General features: G+C 36.2%; 1 protein-coding gene and 1 pseudogene across 1 annotated transcript; both read left to right on the top strand.

Moving 5' to 3' along the window:
• The first annotated feature begins 628 nt into the window (after nucleotides 1–628).
• Nucleotides 629–5,208, top strand: LOC143550216 (G-type lectin S-receptor-like serine/threonine-protein kinase At4g27290; annotated as a pseudogene).
• A 12,431-nt stretch (nucleotides 5,209–17,639) lies between these two features.
• Nucleotides 17,640–20,806, top strand: LOC143550233 (G-type lectin S-receptor-like serine/threonine-protein kinase At4g27290). The gene is made up of 4 exons (XM_077040926.1): nucleotides 17,640–18,768; nucleotides 19,746–19,787; nucleotides 20,029–20,186; nucleotides 20,486–20,806. The coding sequence occupies exons 1-4, from the start codon at nucleotides 17,640–17,642 to the stop codon at nucleotides 20,804–20,806; spliced, it is 1,650 nt and encodes a 549-aa protein (XP_076897041.1).
• The last annotated feature ends 2,399 nt before the right edge of the window (nucleotides 20,807–23,205 follow it).

Genomic DNA, 23,205 nt, shown 5'->3' with positions numbered 1-23,205 from the left:
ATAGGGTGCGAATTAATGTACCCAAGCTTCTTTTAACATACTATATATACTTAATTAGTTTGGATCAGTTTTGCCTATTTTAAACAACTACTTCGGATAATTCTAGCGTGTTTTATCTTATTAGTAGATTATTTACTAGACTAATTGCTAGATTATTTATTAGTGTTATACATTATTTGATATACTTGCTTGAATGCTTGGTTTTGAATGTTATTGTGTGTATTAGCTTGAACAATTAAAACTTGTTGGTAGATTAATTATCGGACTATAAAACTTGTTCGCTATTTGTGACCCAAACCAAGCTGAATCTTTATTTTTTTTTCCCAATAAATGCTTACAAAATTACTGAAAGTGTTAAATCTATTAATGGCATCTTTTAGTTTACACTAGAGGTGTTGGTGCTAGGTTATTTCCCAAAAAATAAATAATAATAATAATAATAATAAGAATCCATTATTTGATCTTATAATTATTTCTACTGATGATGACTATGAAAGGCTGAAAATGAAATACTATATTCCCTTTCAAAGAAAGAAAATATATGCGTAATTGACCATCTAAATGGACTTTTGATTTTAGTTTTCAGACATGAATCAAAATGCTCTTGTTACAAAATTGTAAGTGTATTATGATTATCGATACGTTAATGGCGGAAAGAAGAGTGACCAAGACCAAGTTAATCTTTGTCTTCCTTGTTGTACTTTATGCATCAATAACCTGTGGTTATGCTGCAAACATACTATCTGCATATCAAACCATTAGATATAATGAAACAATCGTCTCGTCACAAGAAACCTTCGAGCTTGGTTTCTTCAGCCCGGGCAACTCCACAAACCATTATGTCGGAATTTGGTACAAGAAGAGAGCGTATGGAACCGTTGTATGGGTAGCCAACCGGAACACACCACTCAAACATACCTCTGGCGAGCTAACTCTCACCCTTCAAGGAGTTCTAGTTCTTCGGGACGCCACCACGGGCACCGTCCTATGGAACTCATCCAGCATGACATCAGTCAGCAATCCTACCGGTCAGCTGCTAGATACAGGCAACTTTATAGTTTACGAAGCAGGCGACAACAATCAAGAAAATCCCATATGGCAAAGTTTCGACTTTCTGACTGACACTTTACTCCCTAGAATGAAATATGGCTGGAATTTGGTTACCGGGATTGAAAGGCGCTTCACGTCATGGAAATCCGACGATGATCCTGCTTCTGGTAATTTTTCTTTTGGGATTGATACGAGAGGTTATCCTCAAGTGATTGTATGGGACGGCCCTAAAATATGGTTCTGGGGAGGTCCATGGAACGGACTCTGGTATACTGGAAATCCTAATTTTAGACAGAACCCGATGTACAACAGCACCTTTGTTATTAATCAAAAAGAAATTTACTTCCAGTTTGATCTTACAAATACTTTAGTTTTAACGCGGGTGGTGTTACGCCCGAATGGTCGTACGGAGTGCTTGTTATGGGACGATAACGAACAGAAATGGAACATCTTTTTGGCCCCAGAAGTCGATCAATGTGATCCGTATGCTGTGTGTGGGCCAAATGGGATGTGCAACATTGACAACTCCCCGGTTTATGAATGCTTGAAGGGGTTTGAACCAAGATATCCTGATCAGTGGAGCGCTGCAGATCCGTCACAAGGGTGTCAACGCACCATCCCTTTGAATTGTGGACCTGGGGAAGGGTTCAACAAATATTCTAACTTGAAATTACCCGACACTCGGTGGTCATGGTATAACCAGACAATGACCCTTGTGGAATGTGAGAAGATGTGCAAAAGCAATTGTTCGTGTAGTGCTTACGCAAATTCTAATATATCAGGGACCGGTAGTAGTTGCTTGCTATGGTTCGGTGACCTAGCAGATATCAGAACGTTTGGGAAAGATGGGGACACTCTTTACATACGAATGGCATCCTCAGAGCTAGGTAAATCAATACATTATATTATATATGTGGTCATCAGTACAACGTCAATAATGTTATGACTCCAAGATCAGCAAATATAGTTTTTAAAAGATTGGGTTTTGCGATTCAAAAAGGGGTAGCGGCGTAGCTTGTTGCCCGCTTGCCTTCTGTTTCGATGTAATCCAATAAACAATCAATAAATTTGTTTTTATAAAAAAAATTTTTGAATTGAAGTTTGATCATCTATGGTCATAACGGCTTTGGCACATCTAAAGTTTGACCCCAATGGAATTAGTACGACTATCCGAATGTTGTTCAAAAGACGTCCTAACCAATAATTTTCAAAGCTTGATTTTTTTTTTTGTCAAATTGTAGTCTGAATGTTTGTTGACGACCATTTGATGGCGTGAAATTAAACGAGGATGGTGTTGCTATAGCATGATCCTTTTTATACTTATTACTATCATTATACCAATCACCTGAGCATTATGTGTTAGTGTAGACTCGATAGAAAGCAGGAAAATATCAAGTACAAGGATAAGAGTAGGAGTTATGGTCCCTGTAGCATCTGTGGTTTTGGTCATCCTATTTTCAACATGCTTATTTTATCGTTTCAATAGGAAGAAGCAACATCAACAAGGTATGAAGTAATTTGAATACTCTATATAGGTTGGCTTATAATGTTGTGTTTTAATTATTATTATCAAAACAAAAACAGTTAAATATCGCTCAAATGTACAGAATCATTTTGTCACATATATGCACCAAGTGTTGCTAGTTCTTTTATAAGAATTATCCACTTTACAGGGACACCCAAAAACTTGTTTGAACATGATCCAAAAAACAGAAGTGATGACGAAGATCTAGAGCTTCCACTGTTTGGCTTTTCTACATTACTTAAGTCTACAGACAATTTTTCAGTGAATAACAAACTTGGTGAGGGCGGTTATGGTCCTGTTTACAAGGTAATTCTACGTTGTACATATGGTGTTCATGACTTCATTTGTTACTATATATAATACTACTAGACGGCTGCCCGTGCGATGCGGCGGGGAACAAAAATCCTAGTATAATTATGTAACAATCATGGATGTTCAAGATTTGTTTGAAACCTTGAAAATATTTAAACCAATCATCACTTTTGGTCAGCCGGTTTCTGAATGTTCAAACCAAGCAAATGGTTTGGTTTACGGTTTATATCATATATCGGCCATATAAAACCAGACCGGGTAAACTTATTATTGAAGCTCAATGCATGAGACACAACCTTTAGTAACAATTCAGTTTAAAGTTTCTACGGTTTAGATTCGGTTTTCAATAAAAGAAAACGAACCAACGGTTTGGCTCACGGTTTAACATAGAAACCGTTAAAACCGAATTGTGAACATCTAACATGCTAATTTTTTAATTGAAAAAAACTACAGCAATACGATACCCAAATTAAAGACAATAAGTGCTCATTTTTATGATGCCATTTTTTTAGAAAATATATTAACGTATGAAAAAGTTACGGCTTTTGAAAAATCGTCTGTGGGAAGTTAGTTTACAGTTAAAATTAAAAGGAATATATGAGTAAAGATGAAAGTCTGAAGTTGTAACTATTTCTTAAATTTACAAAAGTTAAGTATAGTTAAAGAACAATGTTGTAATTATTTTCAGGCATATTTTCTAACGGACAAGTTTGCCATATCTCGCATGCATATATGTTATATAAGGTCCATCTTATTTATTACATGTTGTAAATTAGTTAAAAGGAGTCTTTATTTATCCATCAATTATATATTATATAACGCATATAAAACAAATAATACCGGCCTGGACTTCTTGACTTTGTTGCCTTCACTTCTTGGATTAATTTAATTATGTGGTTTTATGACTTTCTCTTCATTGGTTTAATTAGTAATAACCAATATATAAGTTGATACAATTATAAAGTCATTATATTTGTATTATGGTCCTCTATGACAATAATTTTTCTTTTTATATAACAATATATATTTGTGAATCTCTAGTTATACATGTTTGCTTACCAACTTTTAATGGTCAATTAAAACAAAAATAATTTGTTATTTTTTAGGGTGTACTCGAAGATGGAAAGGAAATAGCAGTGAAGCGGCTAGCTAAAACATCCACTCAAGGAATTCACGAGTTTAAGAATGAAGTTATTTCAATATCTAAACTACAACATCGCAATCTTGTAAAGCTCTTAGGCTACTACATAGAGGCAACCGAAAATATGTTGATCTATGAATACATGTCAAATAAATGCCTTGATTTCTTCATATTTGATAGAACCCAAAGCAAACTCATTGATTGGCCAGCACGCTACCACATTATCAATGGAATTGCTCGCGGACTTATGTATATTCACCAAGATTCTAGACCTAGAATCATACACAGAGATCTAAAAGCTAGCAACATTTTGCTTGTACGGATATGAACCCGAGGATATCAGATTTTGGCATGGCTAGAACATTTGGTGGAAATCAGACAGAGGCAAACACAAACCGAGTGGTTGGAACATAGTGAGATTCGTGTAGACTCATCTCATTCCATTTTATATTGCAAATCATTTACATTGACCTTGATTCATGGCAGTGGCTACATGGCTCCAGAGTATGCAAGAGACGGTGTCTTTTCGATCAAATCAGACGTATATAGCTTTGGGGTAGTGGTCTTGGAAATCATATGTGGAGTGACAAACAGAGGATTCGTCCACAAAGAACACTACAATAATCTTATGGGACATGTAAGTTTTTGCAAGAAATTTTGAAATGCAAAGTATGTGAAAGGTTTAATACATAAAAAAAATAAAAAAGAAAAGGTAATTCATCCAGTTATGGACATATGGTTTAAAAAAGATGATGTGCTACTTTGAATAAAGCTAGGAATCTGAAAAGAAACGAGAACAAATTAAGTTGGTTAATTCTTTTATTGTAACTTGTCCATGTACGTGGAATACCAAAACATAATTTGTGTTCTTTGATCTTAACAGGCATGGGGACTCTATAACGAAGGCAGATCTTTGGAATTGGTTGCTAAGTGTCTAGGTGAATCAATCAACGTGTCTCAGGTTCTAAGATGCATTCATGTTGGTTTGTTGTGTGTCCAACGTCATTTTGAAGATGGACCAACTATGACTTCCGTGATCTTGATGCTGGGGAGTGAGGGCACCTTGCCTTCACCCAAAGAACCTGGTTTTTATGTTGGAGAAGGTTTGCAAGATACTGCACAATTGTATGGGAATAATTCTAACAATGAACTAACCATTTCAATGTTAGATGGTAGGTAATAAGATATTTGCATGCACTAGAAGAAATATCACCATATTATCCAGGAAAAAAGCTTATTATGGTGTAGTTAATGTATTTAGTAAAGGAAAATAAAAGGCCCGGGCAGATATTAAATTTTGTTTTGACTAAAGACCTGTCACCGGCTAATAGTCATATTTCATGTCACTAATATTAGTGATCACCAACTCTATTTACAATATAAATAAAACGGTTTGAATTATATCAATTCGGGAGTCCCAAATTTCATTAGTGATCGCGTTAGTCCTTTCGTGGCGCAGGTGCCCTGAAGTTTAGACATACAGATGAGATCTTGTAGGTCCAATTATATTGTTTTGGTTGCGATTTATCCCATAGCCGACTTGCTATAACCTTCAAAATTGTATAACCGAAACCACCAGAAGAATCGGTTATGCTTATCCATTAATCGGCATATTGGCTACGCTTATGGGTTTAATGCAAAACCGCCCAAAGCTAACCATGCATACCCCTAGTTGTAAATGATATTTTTAATGACATGGATTATCATTAGAAATTGATTAATATTATGAACATAGCCCACCCTAATGATTTAAATATCACAAGTGAGCCTAAATAAAAGGCAAATACCATAAAAAAAAAACCAACATATTTTCTGGTTTTGCTCACAAAAGTCCCTCAAATCAACTTTTGTATATAAAAGTCCTTCAACTTGTTCAATTTGAAAATAAAAGTCCCCAAACTCAACTTTTACATATAAAAGGCCATTAGCTTAACTTTTACATATAAAGTAGTAACAAGGTTCTCTCTTCAAGGTCCAATGGTCTAACAATTCCTAATCTTCGTGACTTGCTTCATAAGTAGTGTCACTATAATCATCCTCTTCATTATTAGGGTATTACTCCATTTTATGAAAACACATACATAACCCATAAATAAATAACATCTACAAAAATAAAATAATGCATGAAGAAACCATATTACTACCGTTAATAATAATTTAATATTAACTCGATACTAAGATAGCTATAATACACTAGATAATTAACAAGCATACATAGGGTCAAATACTCAAATAACATGAAACTTAATATATGGATATTATCAAACAGGAATGTAAATATCAAAAAGAAAAAAAACACATGCAAGAATGAAAAATCAAGAAACACAAAGAACTTTACTGGATAATTACATAGATAACCGATTACTTAGTCTTATCATAATCATAGTTCATAAGAACTATATTTAGCGACAACCTCTCTGAATGAATACTTTCGTTAAAGTTATAACTTGTGATGAGCGATAACTTGTGTTGAGTGATGACATTGGAATGGGGTTTTGATAAGGTTTGCGTGCGAATCTGATACAGTTGTCCAAGTATTCGGCCAGGAAAGCAATACTTGATGATTAAAAAGTTTGCTTAGATTAGGTGAGTTTCTGGACCCCCTTTTATGTTATGTTTTGGGATCGTGTAAATACTCACGTTTCGTTTAAATAATATGAAGTAATGGTTATGGAAAAAGTAATAATGACATATCGTAATTGTTAAAGAAGTAATGATATGGGAAAAGTAACAAAGTAACTAAGCATAAGATTTAGTATGTAAAGGTACACAAAACATAAGCTTAGGGATGAACAACGAGTCTCGTACTTATTCATGTTGTACTTGGAGATATCAAACAAGATGATGCAAACATAGGGAAGGCTGACAATCATTGTGCATGTTCATATGACCAACCATAGGAAAGGCTGACAAGCCTTATACGTGTTCATAAAAACGAGCATAGAGAAGTTTGGCAAGCCTTGTATGTGTTCATAAGAACTAGAATAGGGATGACCAACGAGCTTTTTATATGTTCATGGAAATGAGCATAGGAAGGTCAGGGAGCCTTGCCCAGGTTCATAGGACTATTGGTAGAGATTTTGTTATGATTTGTTTATGTTACGGTGTGTCACATATGATGCCTTCTAATATATTATGTGATATGGTGATAGAATGTCATGCGTTAAACTATAACTCACTCAGCGTAGCTAACTTTGTTAGTTAATGCATAACTTGGTCACAAAGGAACAAAGTTAGTGGAAAGTGAACGTGGGAATCAACCAAAAATAGATTATGGAGAACATGGGTTACAAGCTACGTGGGTTATTTTGTTCTTTTTGTTTGTTTTCCTATTTAAGCAAAGTGTCAGTTTTGTTTTATTATGCAACTTTTCAATTCAATATTTTCCTTTCATTGTAATCGTGTTTTGAGTTTAATATAAACCAAAAAATTTGTCCCAATAACAAGTGAGATTCCAGTTTTAATCTCTGATTTTACCAGCATTTGGTATCAGAGCGTCCAAGGTTTATGCCAAAATTTCCCATATTCAACAACATGTCGGTCGTATCAAACACAACAGCCCCTAAAGAAGCCAGCTCAATTTCCTTTCAAATCCCTAACCGCCGCCAATTATACCACTTGGTCAATTAAGATGGAAGCAGTCATGGATGTCCACGGTTTGTGGGATTCCGTCGAACCGCAGGCCGGCACGACCGTTGATGAGAAGAAGAACAAAACAGCTAGAGCCTTCATTTTTCAAGCAATTCCCGAAGATGTCTTGTTGCAGGTCGCAAAGAAGAAGACGGCAAGTGAAATATGGGAATAAGGCTCGGTATTTGGGTGCTGATAGAGTGCAGAAGGCACGTCTACACACACTTAAACGCGAGTTCAACGCAATGAAGATGAAAGAAGCTGAAAGTATTAATGAATTCACCGGAAAATTGAGTGGTATGGTGTCAAAATTCAGCAGCCTTGGAAAGGCTCTGGAAGAAAGCGTGCTCGTGAGAAAGTTATTCGATTCAGCCCCAGATAAATATATCCAATTAGTTGCTTCTATTGAACAATGTTCAGACATCGATTCAATGTTGTTCGAGGAGGCAATTGGTCGGTTGAAGGTGTACGTACGAGGACCGGCTTAATCAATGAAAAGTGAACGTATCGGGAGACAACGGATTGTTGTTCACTCGAAATGATGATCAACAAACCCAAAAGGGAACTAGGAGAGGGTTCTCAAGCAGTGGGCGTGGTCGAGGCACACATTCGCAGAGAGGTGGCTGGAGTGGGTCGCCGGGTAGAGGAGTATACTGTGGTAGAGGAGGCCATTGGAGTGGTGGTTCTAGTCATGACTCGGTTGAGTCAAGTCGTAAACCACGAGACAAGAAACACATTACGTGTTTCAATTACAACGAACAAGGCCATTTCGCGTCTGAATGTAAGGAAGAGAAGAAAGTTGAGGCTAATTTGGCAAAAAAACAAAAGAAAGACCCGGCTCTTTGGCTGACCAGTCACAAACAGACGAGTTCGATGGTCATGCTGAACGAGGAAGACGTATTTCCTCGTACACTTGACCACCCAAATGAAGCAGCACGTGAGACCTGGTACCTCGATAATGGAGCTATTAATCACATGTCGAGTACGAAGAAGTTGTTTGCAGATTTGGATTATAACGTGTCGGTTCTGGTAAGCTTTGGAGATGGGTCAAAGGTACAGATTAAAGGCAAAGGTACGGTGTTCTTGGAATGTAAAGACGACAGTCAAGTGGTGATTCCCGACATGTACTATATTCCAGCCCTACACAGCAACATAATCAGTTTGGGACAGCTGACCGAAGTCGGATACGAGGTCAGAATGAAACACGAGTTCTTGTGGTGCTAGATGAAACCGGGAAATTGGTGACAAAGGTGCAACGGTCCAAGAACTGGCTGTACAAGTTAGCTCTAAAGACGATTCAGCCCGTTTGTTTGGCAATGAAGATGGATGATGAAGCATGGGTTTGGCATGCAAGGGTTAGGAATGTGAACTTTGGTGTTCTTGACTTTATGGTAAAAAAGGGTTTAGTTAAAGGAATGCCTAACATACCATACCCGACCCAAGTCTGTGACGGTTGTATGGAAGCCAAACAAACATGAGAGTCATTCCCGAATGAAGCAAGTTGGAGAGCTAGCATGCCCCCGGAACTCGTTCATGCAGATTTATATGGCCCAATATCACTTGAAACAAAGGGAGCTAATCGGTATTTCCTGTTAATTGTTGAGGATTATTGTCGCTATATGTGGGTTTATGTCATCAAGTCAAAAGACGAGGCACTGGACCTATTCAAACGGTTCAAGAACCAAGTCAAAGGAGACAGTAATTATAAAGTCAGGAGGCTACGAACCGATCGCGGGGGGAGAATTTAATTCTCATGATTTCAACTTATTTTGTGAACAGGAAGGTATACAAAGGCAGAAAACGGCAACGTACTCCCCACAACAGAACGACGTGGTCGAACACCGAAACCATACGATTCTTGAAGTCACGAGGTCATTACTGAAATCTATGTAGGTGCCGGAAACGTTGTGGGGGGAGGTGGTCCGACACGCCGTCTACATACTTAATCGAGTATCCACAAAGGGGTTAAAAAATAAAACACCATATGAAGGCCGGAAAGGTCGTATTCCAACTTTGCACCACCTAAAGGTGTTTGGTTGCGTGGCTCATGTGAAGAAGATGCCACCTCAGTTGACGAAATTAAGTGACCGGAGTTTAAAGATGATGTATTTAGGGGTTGAAGAGGAAACTAAATCATACAGATTGCTTAACCCTAGCCTGATGAAAGTTTGTGTGGCAAGTGATGTAATATTTGAGGAAAAGAGAAGATGGGTCTGGGATGAAGTCCAAAGGCAGGAGCCCAACGAAAGACCTGGACGGGCTATTATCCACTTTGATAATGGTATGTCCAATGAAGCCCACCACCATATACCTTTAACCTCAGCCGATGAAGATCAACAACCAACTCATATTAACACACCGTCACCTACGATGTAGAGTCGAAACTAAGAGGAGGGTAATTCCAACTATGATCACACTCCACCTCAAGGATTTCGACCATTATCGGAACTTTATGACGAAATCGAACCCATTGAAGAACTTTTATTTACCGGAGAAGAACCAACCACGTTCAAAGAAGCAGAAACAAGTGATGATAGGTAGCTAGCAATGAAAAGGGAAATAGAAGCGATCGAGAAAAATGAAACTTGGGTCCTTGTTAATCCGGTAAAGGGCAGAAAGTAATTGGTTTGAAATGGGTGTTTAAGTTAAAGAAGGATGTCGAGGGTAAAACGGGAAAACCTAAAGCCCGGTTGGTCGCAAAGGGTTATGTGTAGAAGAGAGGGGTCGATTTTGATGAAGTGTACGTACTGGTGGCCCGAATCGAAACCATTCGTTTGCTGTTATCTATGGCAGCAAAGGAGGGTTGGTTTGTGTATCATCTTGATGTCAAATCAGCCTTCTTGAATAGAATACTTAAGGAAGATGTGTATGTTGCACAGCCGGATGGGTTCGAAGTAAAAGGGAAGGAGCAAATGGTTTACAAACTCAACAAGGCGTTGTACGGGTTAAGGCAGGCGCTTAGATCCTGGAATGCTCGTGTTGACAAGAAGCTCAAAGATTTAGCATTTGCTCGATGTGCCTCAGAACATGTTGTGTACACCCTTAAGACACCCACGTGCACCTTAATCGTTGGGTTGTACATGGATTGTCACACCCCAACCTAAGGCGGAAATGTCGGGGCGTGATCCGATTGCTCACAGCTCGAAAATACTATCATAATATAAAAATGATAATATCTAATTAATTATTTTAATTTCAATATACACACGTTTACAAATACAGTAACCAATAAATAACAAATATGAATTCAAATAAAATTTAACTTGATTTCATCCTAAAGTCTTGTCTACGTGTCCAAGCTTCAAGCTTCCATACAAGTAACCTGCATATGCTTATAAAATGGAGTTTTTGTCAACATAAAGTTGAGTGAGAATATCACCAGTTTTGACACAAGACAATAAATAAGCATAACGTGATAAGTGCAGTAAATATAATCAAAACACAAACAAGTATGTAGACCGTTGCCAAGCGAATCGGACGTTGGTCACCAGCAGGAACACCCGCTATATGATTGATTGAATAGTAATTCCAACATACGATTGATTGAATGGTAACACAAGTAAGCAAATAGCACATAAGTTTGATTAAATCACTTCACAATAACACGTATGCATTTGTTTGAATATATATAGTATGAAAATATGATTACGTACGCGTATGTCCCCAAAACGTTTATGAAATCGAGTAAAATAGGGGAATGATAAACTCACCTGTTTGATTAAGCCAAAAAAGAACGAATACGACAAGAAAGTGGAAATCACACTCTTCGAGAATTACCAACAAAAATCCTGATTTGTTGATTATACACGGTCCAATTGAGAACTACAGGACCGTCGGTTAAGGATGACGAACAGGGTACTACGGATTTCGATAATCAAATTAACTGTAGGTTTTAGTTTGCGCTGATATAAGAGGGCTACAGACGCGATTAATTGATTTATGGTTAAGCCTAGCATATATAATAGAATTTGGGTCATCGCGGATTTATTAAACGAATCAATTTGCGTTATATAAGATCTTGTTTCCTATTTACCAGTGTCGTTTAGGCTGATAACGATACGGAATATCAGAAACACGATCAAATTCTTATTTTATAGCGACAATTGAGGCTCAAGCAAGCTAAACGGGTCATAGATTGGGTATACGGGTCATGGGTTAACGGGTTACGGATCCTGGTTAAATGGGTTATAAACATAATATGTAACAATTGCACTTTAGTCCCTGGAGAATTGTGGTGGAAACATGTATGGATTAAAGTATTTTTTTGGGCTATAAATGTATATTTTCCAAAGCTATATATATATATTAAATAAATAAGTATAATTTGTATAGAAATTCCTCGATAAACGTGATTATTTTTCATGGTTTAAATTCCCTGAATATAAAATGGGTCGGGTTATGGAGATAAGTTGCACGTGGAAAACCCGAGTTGTTACATGGATGATCTCATAGTCACCGGAGCGATGAAATTGAGGTACAAAAATTCAAAATCAAGATGCAATCTATTTTTGAAATGACAGATCTTGGCAGGCTATCCTATTACCTCGGTATCGAGGTTGAACAAACTTGTGACGGGATCGTGTTGAAGCAGTCGGGGTATGCGAAAAAGGTTCTACAATCAGCTGGGATGTGGAACTGTAACCCATCACAACAACCCACTGAATACAAGTTATGCCTAACTAAAGATGAAGACGGAGTTGATGTAAACCCAACCGATTATCGTAAGATTATTGGTAGCCTTCGTTATCTAATTCAATGTTGTAAAACTCGTTAGGCGGTCCCTAGGCGGCCGACCCCTTTGTAGGGAGTACTCGGACATGATAAATGTAACATAAAATAATTACTGGATATTATATATATGTTAAGACAAACATAATTCACATCAAAATAAACATGATTCATTTGAAAAAAAAAACATAATTAAACAAAATTCATGTTTTGTTGTTGCTTTTAGTTTTTTACTAAAAAAAAATTGATGGCCTAGTTGACCTTGGAGGCCGAGTAATCCCGAGTACTCCGACTGTTGACCGAGTTGGACCCTGGCGAGTAATCGTGGCCGAGTTGGGAAAAGGCGGCTAGGTTGATGTCCGAGGACCTTGGAATCGCTGATTCCATGGCCTTGGAATCGCTCCTTGGAATCCGACTTTTACAACACTGATCTAATTCATACACGACCGGACCTGGGTTATTCAGTTGGGGCAGCTAGTAGATATATGGAGAAGCCAAAAGAAAGTCACCATGCAACTGTGAAACAGATATTAAGGTACTTGAAAGGTACTATTAATTTCGATTTAAAATATTCAAGGGGAGGAGACGGGAAACTGGTCGGGTTTAGTGACAGCAGTCACGGATCAGATTTGGATGATGGAAGGGGAACAACGGGTACTTTTTTCTACTTCTCGGGAAACCAGATAACTTGGTTATCGCAAAAGCAACAAACCGTGGATCTTTCCTCCTATGAAGCTGAGTTCATGGCTACCACATCAGCAGCTTGCCAAGCCTTATGGCTAAGAAACCTTGTAAGTGAGCTAACAGGTGTAGAACCTCAAAGAGTTAAGTTATTGGTGGATAACGTGTCTGCAATTGCGTTAATGAAAAACCCAATGTTCCATGGGCGAAGCAAGCATATCAACATAAAGTACCACTTCATTCGCGAGTGTGTGGAGAGAGATCAGATTCAAGTAGAACACGTGAGCGGGAAGCTTCAAAGGGCTCCTATCCTAACCAAGGCTTTAGGGAGGATCAAGTTTACTGAGATGAGGTTACTGTTGGGTGTTACTGAAGTTGGACCAAGTGAACATTAAAGGGGAGATTGTTAGTTAATGCATAACTTGGTCACAAAGGAACAAAGTTAGTGGAAAGTGAACGTGGGAATCAACCAAAAATAGATTATGGAGAACATGGGCTACAAGCAACGTGGGTTATTTTGTTCTTTTTTTGTTTTCCTATTTAAGCAAAGTGTCAGTTTGGTTTTATTATACAACTTTTTAATTCAGTATTTTCCTTTCATTGTAATTGTATTTTGAGTTTAATATAAACAGGGCCGGCCGGGGCATGGGGCACTGTGGGCGACCGGCTAGGGCACTTAATTTTCAGGGGCACAAAATTAATTGAAACGTATAAGGTTTAAAAATCATTTAAAAATTCCGTTGGGTTCGGGATCAAAACGCACATAATATGTTGTTATAACGCGTAATGAACGATGATTAATGTTTCTCTGTTATAGTCTAAATGTTCTACGATATTTAATTGATTTATAACGTACGTTTTAAGGATTTTTTGAAGTTCGCCGAATTCCGGCTGTCGCCGGAAAATCGAGGTATAGGGGTGATGGGGTGGGTTTGGGCTGGGTAAAAATCAATTAATTTAAATATTTTATACTTCGGCCCTTACAAAATCAAGTTGTATTAGGAAAGAAAATTAAAGTAAATTTACAATTTGAACCTTGCACTTTGAAATATTATAAAAATGTAATAATAACTTATAAACTTGGATATTTTATTATATCTACTCGTATTGTTTGAAGATCGTTTAATTAAGAAATTAAATCCTGGAGATTCGTGAATTGGACAAACGAATAGAAAATGAACTATCGATAAACGTAAATCATCGAAGTTGAAATATTAATGATGCATGATAAACAAGAATACATTAAAACGACAAATCGGGTCTGTTTAACGAACGCACATGCAAATTTAAATTCGAATAAAAAACAGAAATTAATGAATGTTACATGAAAAAAATATTGAGAATATTATATATATATTTTTATATATAAAATATTTTTATGAAAAAAATATGTATATTTAATGTTTTACCCTAATTATACAATAACTAGCTTGGTATAGTGGCAAAGAGGTATGACACCTAACCAAAAGATTGTAGGTTCTAGTCTCACTTGAGATATTTTTAAGTTTATTTTTATACAAAAAAGTTTTTTACGCAAACTAAACAATAACCAAGTAAGCCTATCTAAAAATTTAATTGTTTAAACAAAACAAAAAACCATTTACATATGGCCTAATTTTTTTTTTTTGCTTATATTTCGTTACTCGTTAGGGTCTACGGGCCCTTTTATTTCGGCTCGACCGAGCCATATAAATTCTTGGAGACAGCCCTGAAAATAAACCAGAAAATTTGTCCAAATACCAAGTGAGATTCCAGTTTAAATCTCTGATTTTACCAGCAAACTTTTAATATGCACATATGATTGAATGTAGGTAATGGCAATGCTAGGAAGGAGTGCATCGGTGAGCTATCTGGAGAAGTAACTGGCATCTATGTAGGAATTTATGCTAGTCTATGTTTACGCTGAAGACAAGATGTTATGTTTCTCAGGTGTGTTATGACTTTTGAATGTTTCCGCTATTTATGTTAAATGATTTTTTGTTAGTTGAGGAACTTTGTTTTATGATTAAATCAAACTGCTAAAACACCATGGATTTAGGGCATTTCAAGTTCTGAACTATAACACATTAGTACCAACTTTATGAAAAATTAATATGAGAAATAACATATTAATGGGCAATATTTTAGATCGGTAACACACTGCTAATATAACTCTTATCACAATTATAATCCTGCGAAGAAATAACACGTCAATATAAAAAAATTATGAACTTTCACACCACAACTAAAAAAAAGTAGCCCTTTAGATGTCTAAACCACATGATATCCAAAAAAAAAGAGAAAATTTCTTAAATGGTTATTTTTGACCAACAATTTCAAATGTTAGCCATGGTTTTGAAAAAAATACCCCAAAATAGCAATTTTTTCGTCGACGGAATTTCAACACCGTCCGATGGAATTCATGGACCTTTAAATTGCGCCACATGATAACGTATTAATGGATTCGACGGAATTCGTTAAAGAACCATCGGACCCGATGAAATTTTTAATGGACCAGACGGAATTCTTCATCTTCTACCTCTCAAACCTAAACCTCCATAACCAAACTTCATATCCATCTTTCTTATTTCTTTACAAAATCAAGCAAATCCATAATGTAAAATGCTTTGCTTTTCAAAAATAACAGAACTATAGTGTTCAATTTTGCTCCAAAACCCAAAATTAAACACCCCCCCCCCAAATTGCAAATCTAAGGTTTGACGGATAAATTAAATAGTCGGATGCGACGGAAGCATGAACTAAACCGTTGGATACGACTGTTTATTATTACGTCGCCTAGAACACGAGTTTGTCGGATAGCTTAAAAAACGTCGGATCCGCCGGAAAATTTGAATACATGTCAACATCTTATCGGCTATACTAATATATCGGATTAGTTCTTATTTCTGTTGGATCAGACGGAATAATATGATCATTTTGAGAATTTTTTCAAAACCTTGGCTATTCTTGGAAAGTGTTGGTCAAAGATGGCTATATGAGGAATTATACCCGAAAACTAACACGTTAATGAACAATATTTATGAATGATAACAGACTACTACTCAACCCGCTACAAATGAACTATAACCAATGTTTTAAAAACCGGTATTTTATGCGTACCGGATTTGACTAAAAAATGGTACAACCGGTTGAACCGGGTTGTACCGGAAGGTTCAACCAGGTTGTATAGTTTACCCTATAATTTTATATAAATGCAACTTTAACTCAAATATAACCCAAAAATATACGATTCCATTATAAAATATAATCCAAGAATTAATCCATATTATAAAATAATACAAAAATACTTGTTTTTGAAACAAAGTTCTTTTAAAATAAAGGTACACAATAGATTTATGACATCGAAATGTTGTATGCATATATGTTAAATAACTCAAAATACTTAGACTCTAAATGATGCTTTTTCCATCTAGAAGAGTAGCATCATCACAAGAGCATCATATGTTCATAATAAATCATGAATAAACCATTAATAAATATCTTTATTGAGCATGAGTATCTTAATTATAGACTATTAATAAATCAGTTTTTCCTGTTATTAATCAACGATCAAGCATACAAAATTATTATAATGGGAATGATGGAATCTCAATTGTAATGCTCTATAATTGATCGATCAAGCATACAAATATAATTATTAAACAAGGATTTAGAATTTTACCTTGGATTTTGCTCTATCAGTTGATTGTAATGGGAGATGGAATCGTTGTTTACTCTTCTGACTATAATCCTTATGTTGGCTAGGTTAACAGTTAAAAAAAAAAATGGGCCGCAAGCCCACAACACAGCAGCTAAAAAATATTGGGCTAAAACCGGTTTGATGGTTCAAACCGGTATTTTGGAAAAAACAGGCGGTTCAAAGATCTAGTAAACCGCCCAATAAAACCGGGCTTCAAATACCGGGCATCCATACAAAATCCGGTAATACCGGTTGAACCGGCCGGTTCATACCGGTTTTTAAAACACTGACTATAACATAATAATCCACCGAAACGGTAAAATAAATGTTGCTTTCATGTCTTCAAGGATAAAATACACATATGCATAATGATTAATGATTAAGACGTAAGTTTTCACCATCTAAAATGTTGTTCGCCATTATCAAAGCAAAATGGTGATTAAAATCTTTTTGAAGAAATATTCATTGTGGGTATGGTTGTAGAAGTGCATTGTTTTTCTATTGTGGTTTACTTTTCTCTTAATTGCATTTTTTAAACTGACTTCCAAAAATCAATTGATAATATGAAAGCGTTGAAGCCTACGCTTGAAACAACTTGAGTCATCATCCTCTTTCTTTCTTTCTTTCTTTCTAGATCCGGAGATTTACGGCTACAGTAAAGAAGCAAGTACGTGGGGCGGTTTTGTTTTTCAAAGTCCGTTTAGTTGCTTTTAAAGTTTGTAACGTTTTCACATATTCAAAATCTATTCATGATTGCGATGGTTAGAAAGTCTTGATAAACAATCTTCTTGTTTTTCATTCGATTATAGCTACTTAATGGACACACACGATTTATTACTGAACTTTTTACATCCTCTCTTTTAAAACTGTAAAGTGTGTTTGCTGATATTTTAATGGCGGAAACAAGAGTGACTAACAGCAAGTTGATCTTTGGCTTCTTTGTTGTGCTATATGTATCAACATCTTTTACCTTTGGCGCAGACACCATATCTACAAACCAAATCATTAGATATAATGATACCATTGTTTCACCACAAGAAACCTTCGAACTTGGTTTCTTTAGCCCCGACAACTCCATCAACCATTATGTCGGGATTTGGTACAAGAAAAGAGCGTACCGAACCTATGTATGGGTAGCCAACCGGGATGCACCACTTGCGCATACCTCGGGCGAGCTAACTCTCACCCTTCAGGGAGTTTTAGTTCTATGGGACGCCACCACTGGCAATGTCCTATGGAACTCATCCAGCAAGATAACAGTCAGGAATCCGATTAGTCAGCTTCTAGATACAGGCAACCTTATAATTTACGAGGAAGATGACGACATCAATGAAGAAAATCACATATGGCAAAGTTTCGACTTTCTGACAGGCACTTTTCTTCCTGGAATGAAGCTTGGTATGAATTTGGTTACGGGCTTTGAAAGGCGCTTCACGTCATGGAAATCCGATGATGATCCGGCCGCAGGTAATTTTTCTTATTGGATTGATACTAGAGGCTATCCACAGGCGATCCTAACGGAAGGCCAAGACATAAAGTTCCGGGCAGGTCCATGGAACGGACTCAGGTCTACCGGATTCCCGTATTTGAGACCAAACAAGATTTACAACTACACCTTTGTCAATAATCAAAAAGAAGTGTACTTCCAGTTTGATCTTATAAATACTTTGGTTTTAATGCGACTGGTGTTACAACCAAATGGTCGTTTAGAGCGCTTGTTATGGGATGAAAACAAACAAAAATGGAACATATTTTTGGCCCCAGAAGTCGATCTATGTGAGCAGTACGCTGTGTGCGGGCCAAATGGGATGTGCAACATTAACAACTCCCCGGTTTGTGAATGTTTGCAGGGGTTTGAACCTAGATTTCCTGATCGGTGGAACTCTGCACATTTGTCACAAGGGTGCCGACACACTATCCCTTTGGATTGTGGACCGGGAGAAGGGTTCAACAAATATTCCAAATTGAAGTTTCCCGACACTCAAGGGTCATGGTACAACCAGACCATGACCCTAGTGGAATGTGAGAAGATGTGCAAAAGCAATTGTTCGTGCAGTGCTTACGCAAACACTAATAAATCGGGACCGGTAGTGGTTGCTTACTATGGTTTGGCGACCTACTTGATATCAGAACATTTGCGGAAAATGGGGACACAATTTATATACGAATGGCACCTTCAGATTTAGGTAAATGAAAATAATATCTTTATATTCCCACGCGTAGTCATAATGCCCTACCTCAACGCATTTCAAGCCATGTGACGCCCAATCAGCATTTCAACATTTTGCAGAAAATAGGTGTAGTCATAACTCTCATGCTGCAGCAATCATTACTTAAGATTTTGTTTTTCTTTTTTACATTTCTATACTTTTTAATTAAAACAAGACATATAATATTTCATCAAATAAATAAAATTATATTAAAATTATTGTTATAAATGTTTTTACGAAAGAAACTTATTTATTTACCAAAACAACCTCAAAACCTAATTAAGTATAAATACCCCCTTATAATCTTGTTTCCGTTTCACACCCTCACACACACACACAAACCAGCATACTTCGCCGGACTGGAGAACCATGGTGGCCGGCTGCCGGTGGCGGGGCGGTTTCGACCGAGTGCCGACGAGTGCACCTCCTATTCCCACTAATCTTGACCTACCTAACGCATTGCCAGTGGTGGTTTCCCCCTATTCACGATGCTGATGATGATGGACAGGTCACCGTCATCTTACCAGCTTGAATTTTAGGGTTCCGACGACCTGCAGTGAACCTATGACCTTTAGATGATTTATTTGGTTAGAAAAAATTGGTTACAATAAACTGAGTGTTTTTTTTATTTATTATTATTTTTTTTAATAAACAGCCATGGCATGAGACAAAATGCTCCATCTCCAACACTATGTACAAAATGCGGCTCAAAACGCCGCATAACTTCGTCACTACGAACGATCTAACTCTGTTAATCTTATATCATATGAACATTATGTTTTGGCACAGACAGGAACAGCTCAATTGCAATAGGAAACAAGGAAACCTCAAGTATATGGATAAGAGTACGAGTTTTGGTCCCCATAGTATTTGTGGTTTTGGTCATCCTAATTTCAGTATGTTTATTCTATCGTTTCAATAGGAAGAATCACCGTCATCAAGGTATGAAGTTTAAATTTTATGCTTCTTTTTTAAACAAAACATAAATCTTTGTATATCGCCCAAATGCACTCAATCCTTTTGTAAAGTATATGCATTGCTAGTTCTTTTATAAGAATTATTCATTTCACAGGGGCACCCAACAATGTGTTTGAACATGATCCTGAAAATAGAAGTGATAACGAAGATCTAGAGCTACCACTCTTTGGCTTGTCTATGTTACTTAAAGCTACAAATAATTTTTCAACGAATAACAAAATTGGTGAGGGTGGTTATGGTCCTGTTTACAAGGTATTTCTATGTTGTACTATAAGATGATTCTTAGTATAAGTTAATTAAAGAAAATTACATAATGCCTTGTATTATATGGTTTTGTGACTTTCTTTTAATTAGAGTAATTATCAATAAGCCCTTATATATAATTGTATTATGGTCTTCATTGACCATATTTGTTATAATTGTATTATGGTTTTCAATGGCCATATTTTGGTGAACAATATGTCTTTGTGAATCTCTAGATATACAGAGGTTTACTTACTAATTCTTTTCTATGTTTAATCAAACAAAACACATACTTTGTTATGTTTTAGGGTATACCGGAAGACAGGAAAGAAATAGCAGTGAAGCGGTTAGCAAAAACATCCACTCAAGGACTTCAAGAGTTCAAAAATGAAGTTACCTCCATATCTAAACTACAACATCGCAATCTTGTAAAGCTCTTGGGCTACTGCATAGAGGCAGCCGGAAAGATGTTGATTTATGAATACATGCCGAACAAAAGCCTCGATTTCTTTATATTTGATAGAACTCAAAGCGAACTCATTGATTGGACTACACGTTACTACATTATCAACGGAATTGCTCGCGTGGCTACATGGCGCCAGAGTACGCAAGAGACAGTGTCTTTTTGATCAAATCTGACGTATATAGCTTTGGTATAGTTGTGTCGGAAGTCGTTTCTGAGGAGAGAAACAGAGGATTCGTCCACAAAGAACACTACAACAATCTTATGGGACATGTAAGTTTGGACATACAATTATCAAAATGCAAATTATATAAAAGGTTCAAAACGTTAAAAAGGAAAAGGTAACTTAACCCAGTTATGGTGTAAAAATGTTAATGTGCTAGTTTGTGATGATAGCATGCATAAGTTTTTCTTTTCTTTTTTTTTTCTTTTTCTTTTTGAGAAGAATGATGAATTTGAAGAGTTTTTAAAGTAATGAGGTAACAAACTCATCGCGTGCGATGCATCACGACAAGAATTCAGTCGGTATCAGTTAAGTTCGTTACAGTAACAACAAACCCAAAAAATAATTTGGTAAAACAAAAATAATATCATCACATGTACGACTTATATGTTCGTTACCATACTATCCCTAACTCAGAAAATAAATTAGTAAACACCATATTAGTAATGGCACTAATATAGTGTCACACCCCGACCAATGAAGGCGGAAACATCGAGGCGCGACATGATTGCTCATTGCACAATGACACTATAAAGTTACAATATTTAAACAACTCATTTAAATCCATATCATTATAAATAACACAACAATTGTTCATACAAAATGCCAAATAGATAGATAAACAAATAACTTGTTCTTTTATTTTCTAATATCCTAAAGCCAAGATAATAAGTTTCTTCAAGTAATCCAATCAAGCTAACATCAAACCTGTAACATTACATAAAATAGAGTTTGTCAACACGAAGGTTGGTGAGCAATTTTCATAGTTTTGGACAATAAGTATATCGTATGAAATCCACAACTAGTATATGAAAACAATAAATAATAGAAACAATTTAGATAATAAAACCGTCAATAAGAATACATTGACGACAATAACGAAATCGTCAATAAGAATACATTTACGACACCTTTCTATATGGGGATACCATATATACTCGGAATTAACGTATGATCATACTTTGATGAGGCTACCCGCCTTAGCATTCAAGAATTTTCACATAATCATGTAAAGCATATAACACCAAATCGAGCATTTATTTAAGTAAACATATACAATACGTGTTGTGGTTTAAGACTCAAGTATAAATCATTTGAATTTGAATAAGTATGCAATGCCACCCCCAAAAAGAAAGATGGAAAACGGGGGATGAAAAAGTACCCACATTAACAAGTAACTTGAAAGATAGTGTTGTGAATAATCGGAGAGATCGGTTTAACGAGCAAGACCTATATTAAACGGGTCTTGTGTTAGTAGGTAGTCTTGGAAGGGTTTAAAATAAAATACATGACAAATAAAGTAAATAAATAAAGTTTAGGATTTAAAATGTAAATATTTGAGAAATTAAATAAACGAGTTTTGTAAAATAAGTTTACTCGAAACCGGGTCTCGGTATTCTATTCATTAGTTTTTTTCTTTTTTTACTCAACCTATGTTAAGTAATAATGTGGGTTAAAATGCGATATTCCAAAACCCTTGGTTATAAGAATACCCAAAACAAGGTTTAAACGAGTGTTCGGGTTTGTCGGTTCGAGACTTGATAATTGACCAAGCTCACAGTTAACTTCCCAAAATAATAAATGTTATGAGATAACTCAATAAAATCAAAATAGACTTAACCAAGTATGTAGTTCTATTGTGAAGAACCTTAACGTTCGTTAAGCGAGTATACAACCTTATCGGTTCGAACTTGTTATAAGATCAAGTTGGTTACCGACATGCCAAGTATGTTTAGAAACTAACTAAAATTGATTTAAAATATAATCTTGAAGAAAAATATGAGTTTTGGTGGCTAAAAACACACTTGTGTGTCTTAAGCGAGTGAACTCGGTTTAGTTCGGTTTTTGGTTCGGTCCTTGACTCGGAATAAGACCGAGGATGGTTACCACATACCCAATTACCATGGAACTTGTAAAATAACTTATAAATAATAATACTCAAGTTTTACATTCAAAAAGTTAACAATAAAGCTTTTAAACAAAAGTTCGGTTTTTGGTTCGGTCATTGACTCGGAATAAGACCGATGATGGTTACCACATACCCAATTACCATGGAACTTGTAAAATAACTTATAAATAATAATACTCAAGTTTTACATTCAAAAAGTTAACAATAATGCTTTTAAACAAAAGTTCGGTTTTTGGTTCGGTACTCAACTCGGGATGAAACCGAGGCTAGTCACCACATACCCAATACCATGGAACTTGACAAATATGAACAATAAACTAAAATATGTAGAAGTTAAGCAAGTATAACAAGTTATATGGTTAGATTTGTTAAATATATAAACAAGGACTACAAAGTCCTCCATGTAACCTTGCATTACTAGCCCGACATTTCA

The sequence above is a fragment of the Bidens hawaiensis genome, unplaced genomic scaffold (assembly GCF_021521415.1).
Source record: "Bidens hawaiensis isolate Kalapana, Puna unplaced genomic scaffold, B.hawaiensis_p1.1 tig00015976_1, whole genome shotgun sequence".
NCBI classification, from domain to species: Eukaryota; Viridiplantae; Streptophyta; class Magnoliopsida; order Asterales; family Asteraceae; genus Bidens; species Bidens hawaiensis.
Note: the sequence above shows the minus strand (reverse complement) of the source record. Positions and strands in the feature narration are given on the sequence as shown.

What these genes read in the sequence shown, in the direction of transcription:
- LOC143550233 (XM_077040926.1), top strand. Translation starts at nt 17,640, where the DNA reads ATGGCGGAAACAAGAGTGACTAACAGCAAGTTGATCTTTGGCTTCTTT. An exon ending in GACCATGACCCTAGTGGAAT is followed by an intron (nt 18,769 to 19,745) that starts GTGAGAAGATGT and finishes GTTTTGGCACAG; the next exon opens with ACAGGAACAGCTCAATTGCA. An exon ending in GTTATGGTCCTGTTTACAAG is followed by an intron (nt 20,187 to 20,485) that starts GTATTTCTATGT and finishes GTTATGTTTTAG; the next exon opens with GGTATACCGGAAGACAGGAA.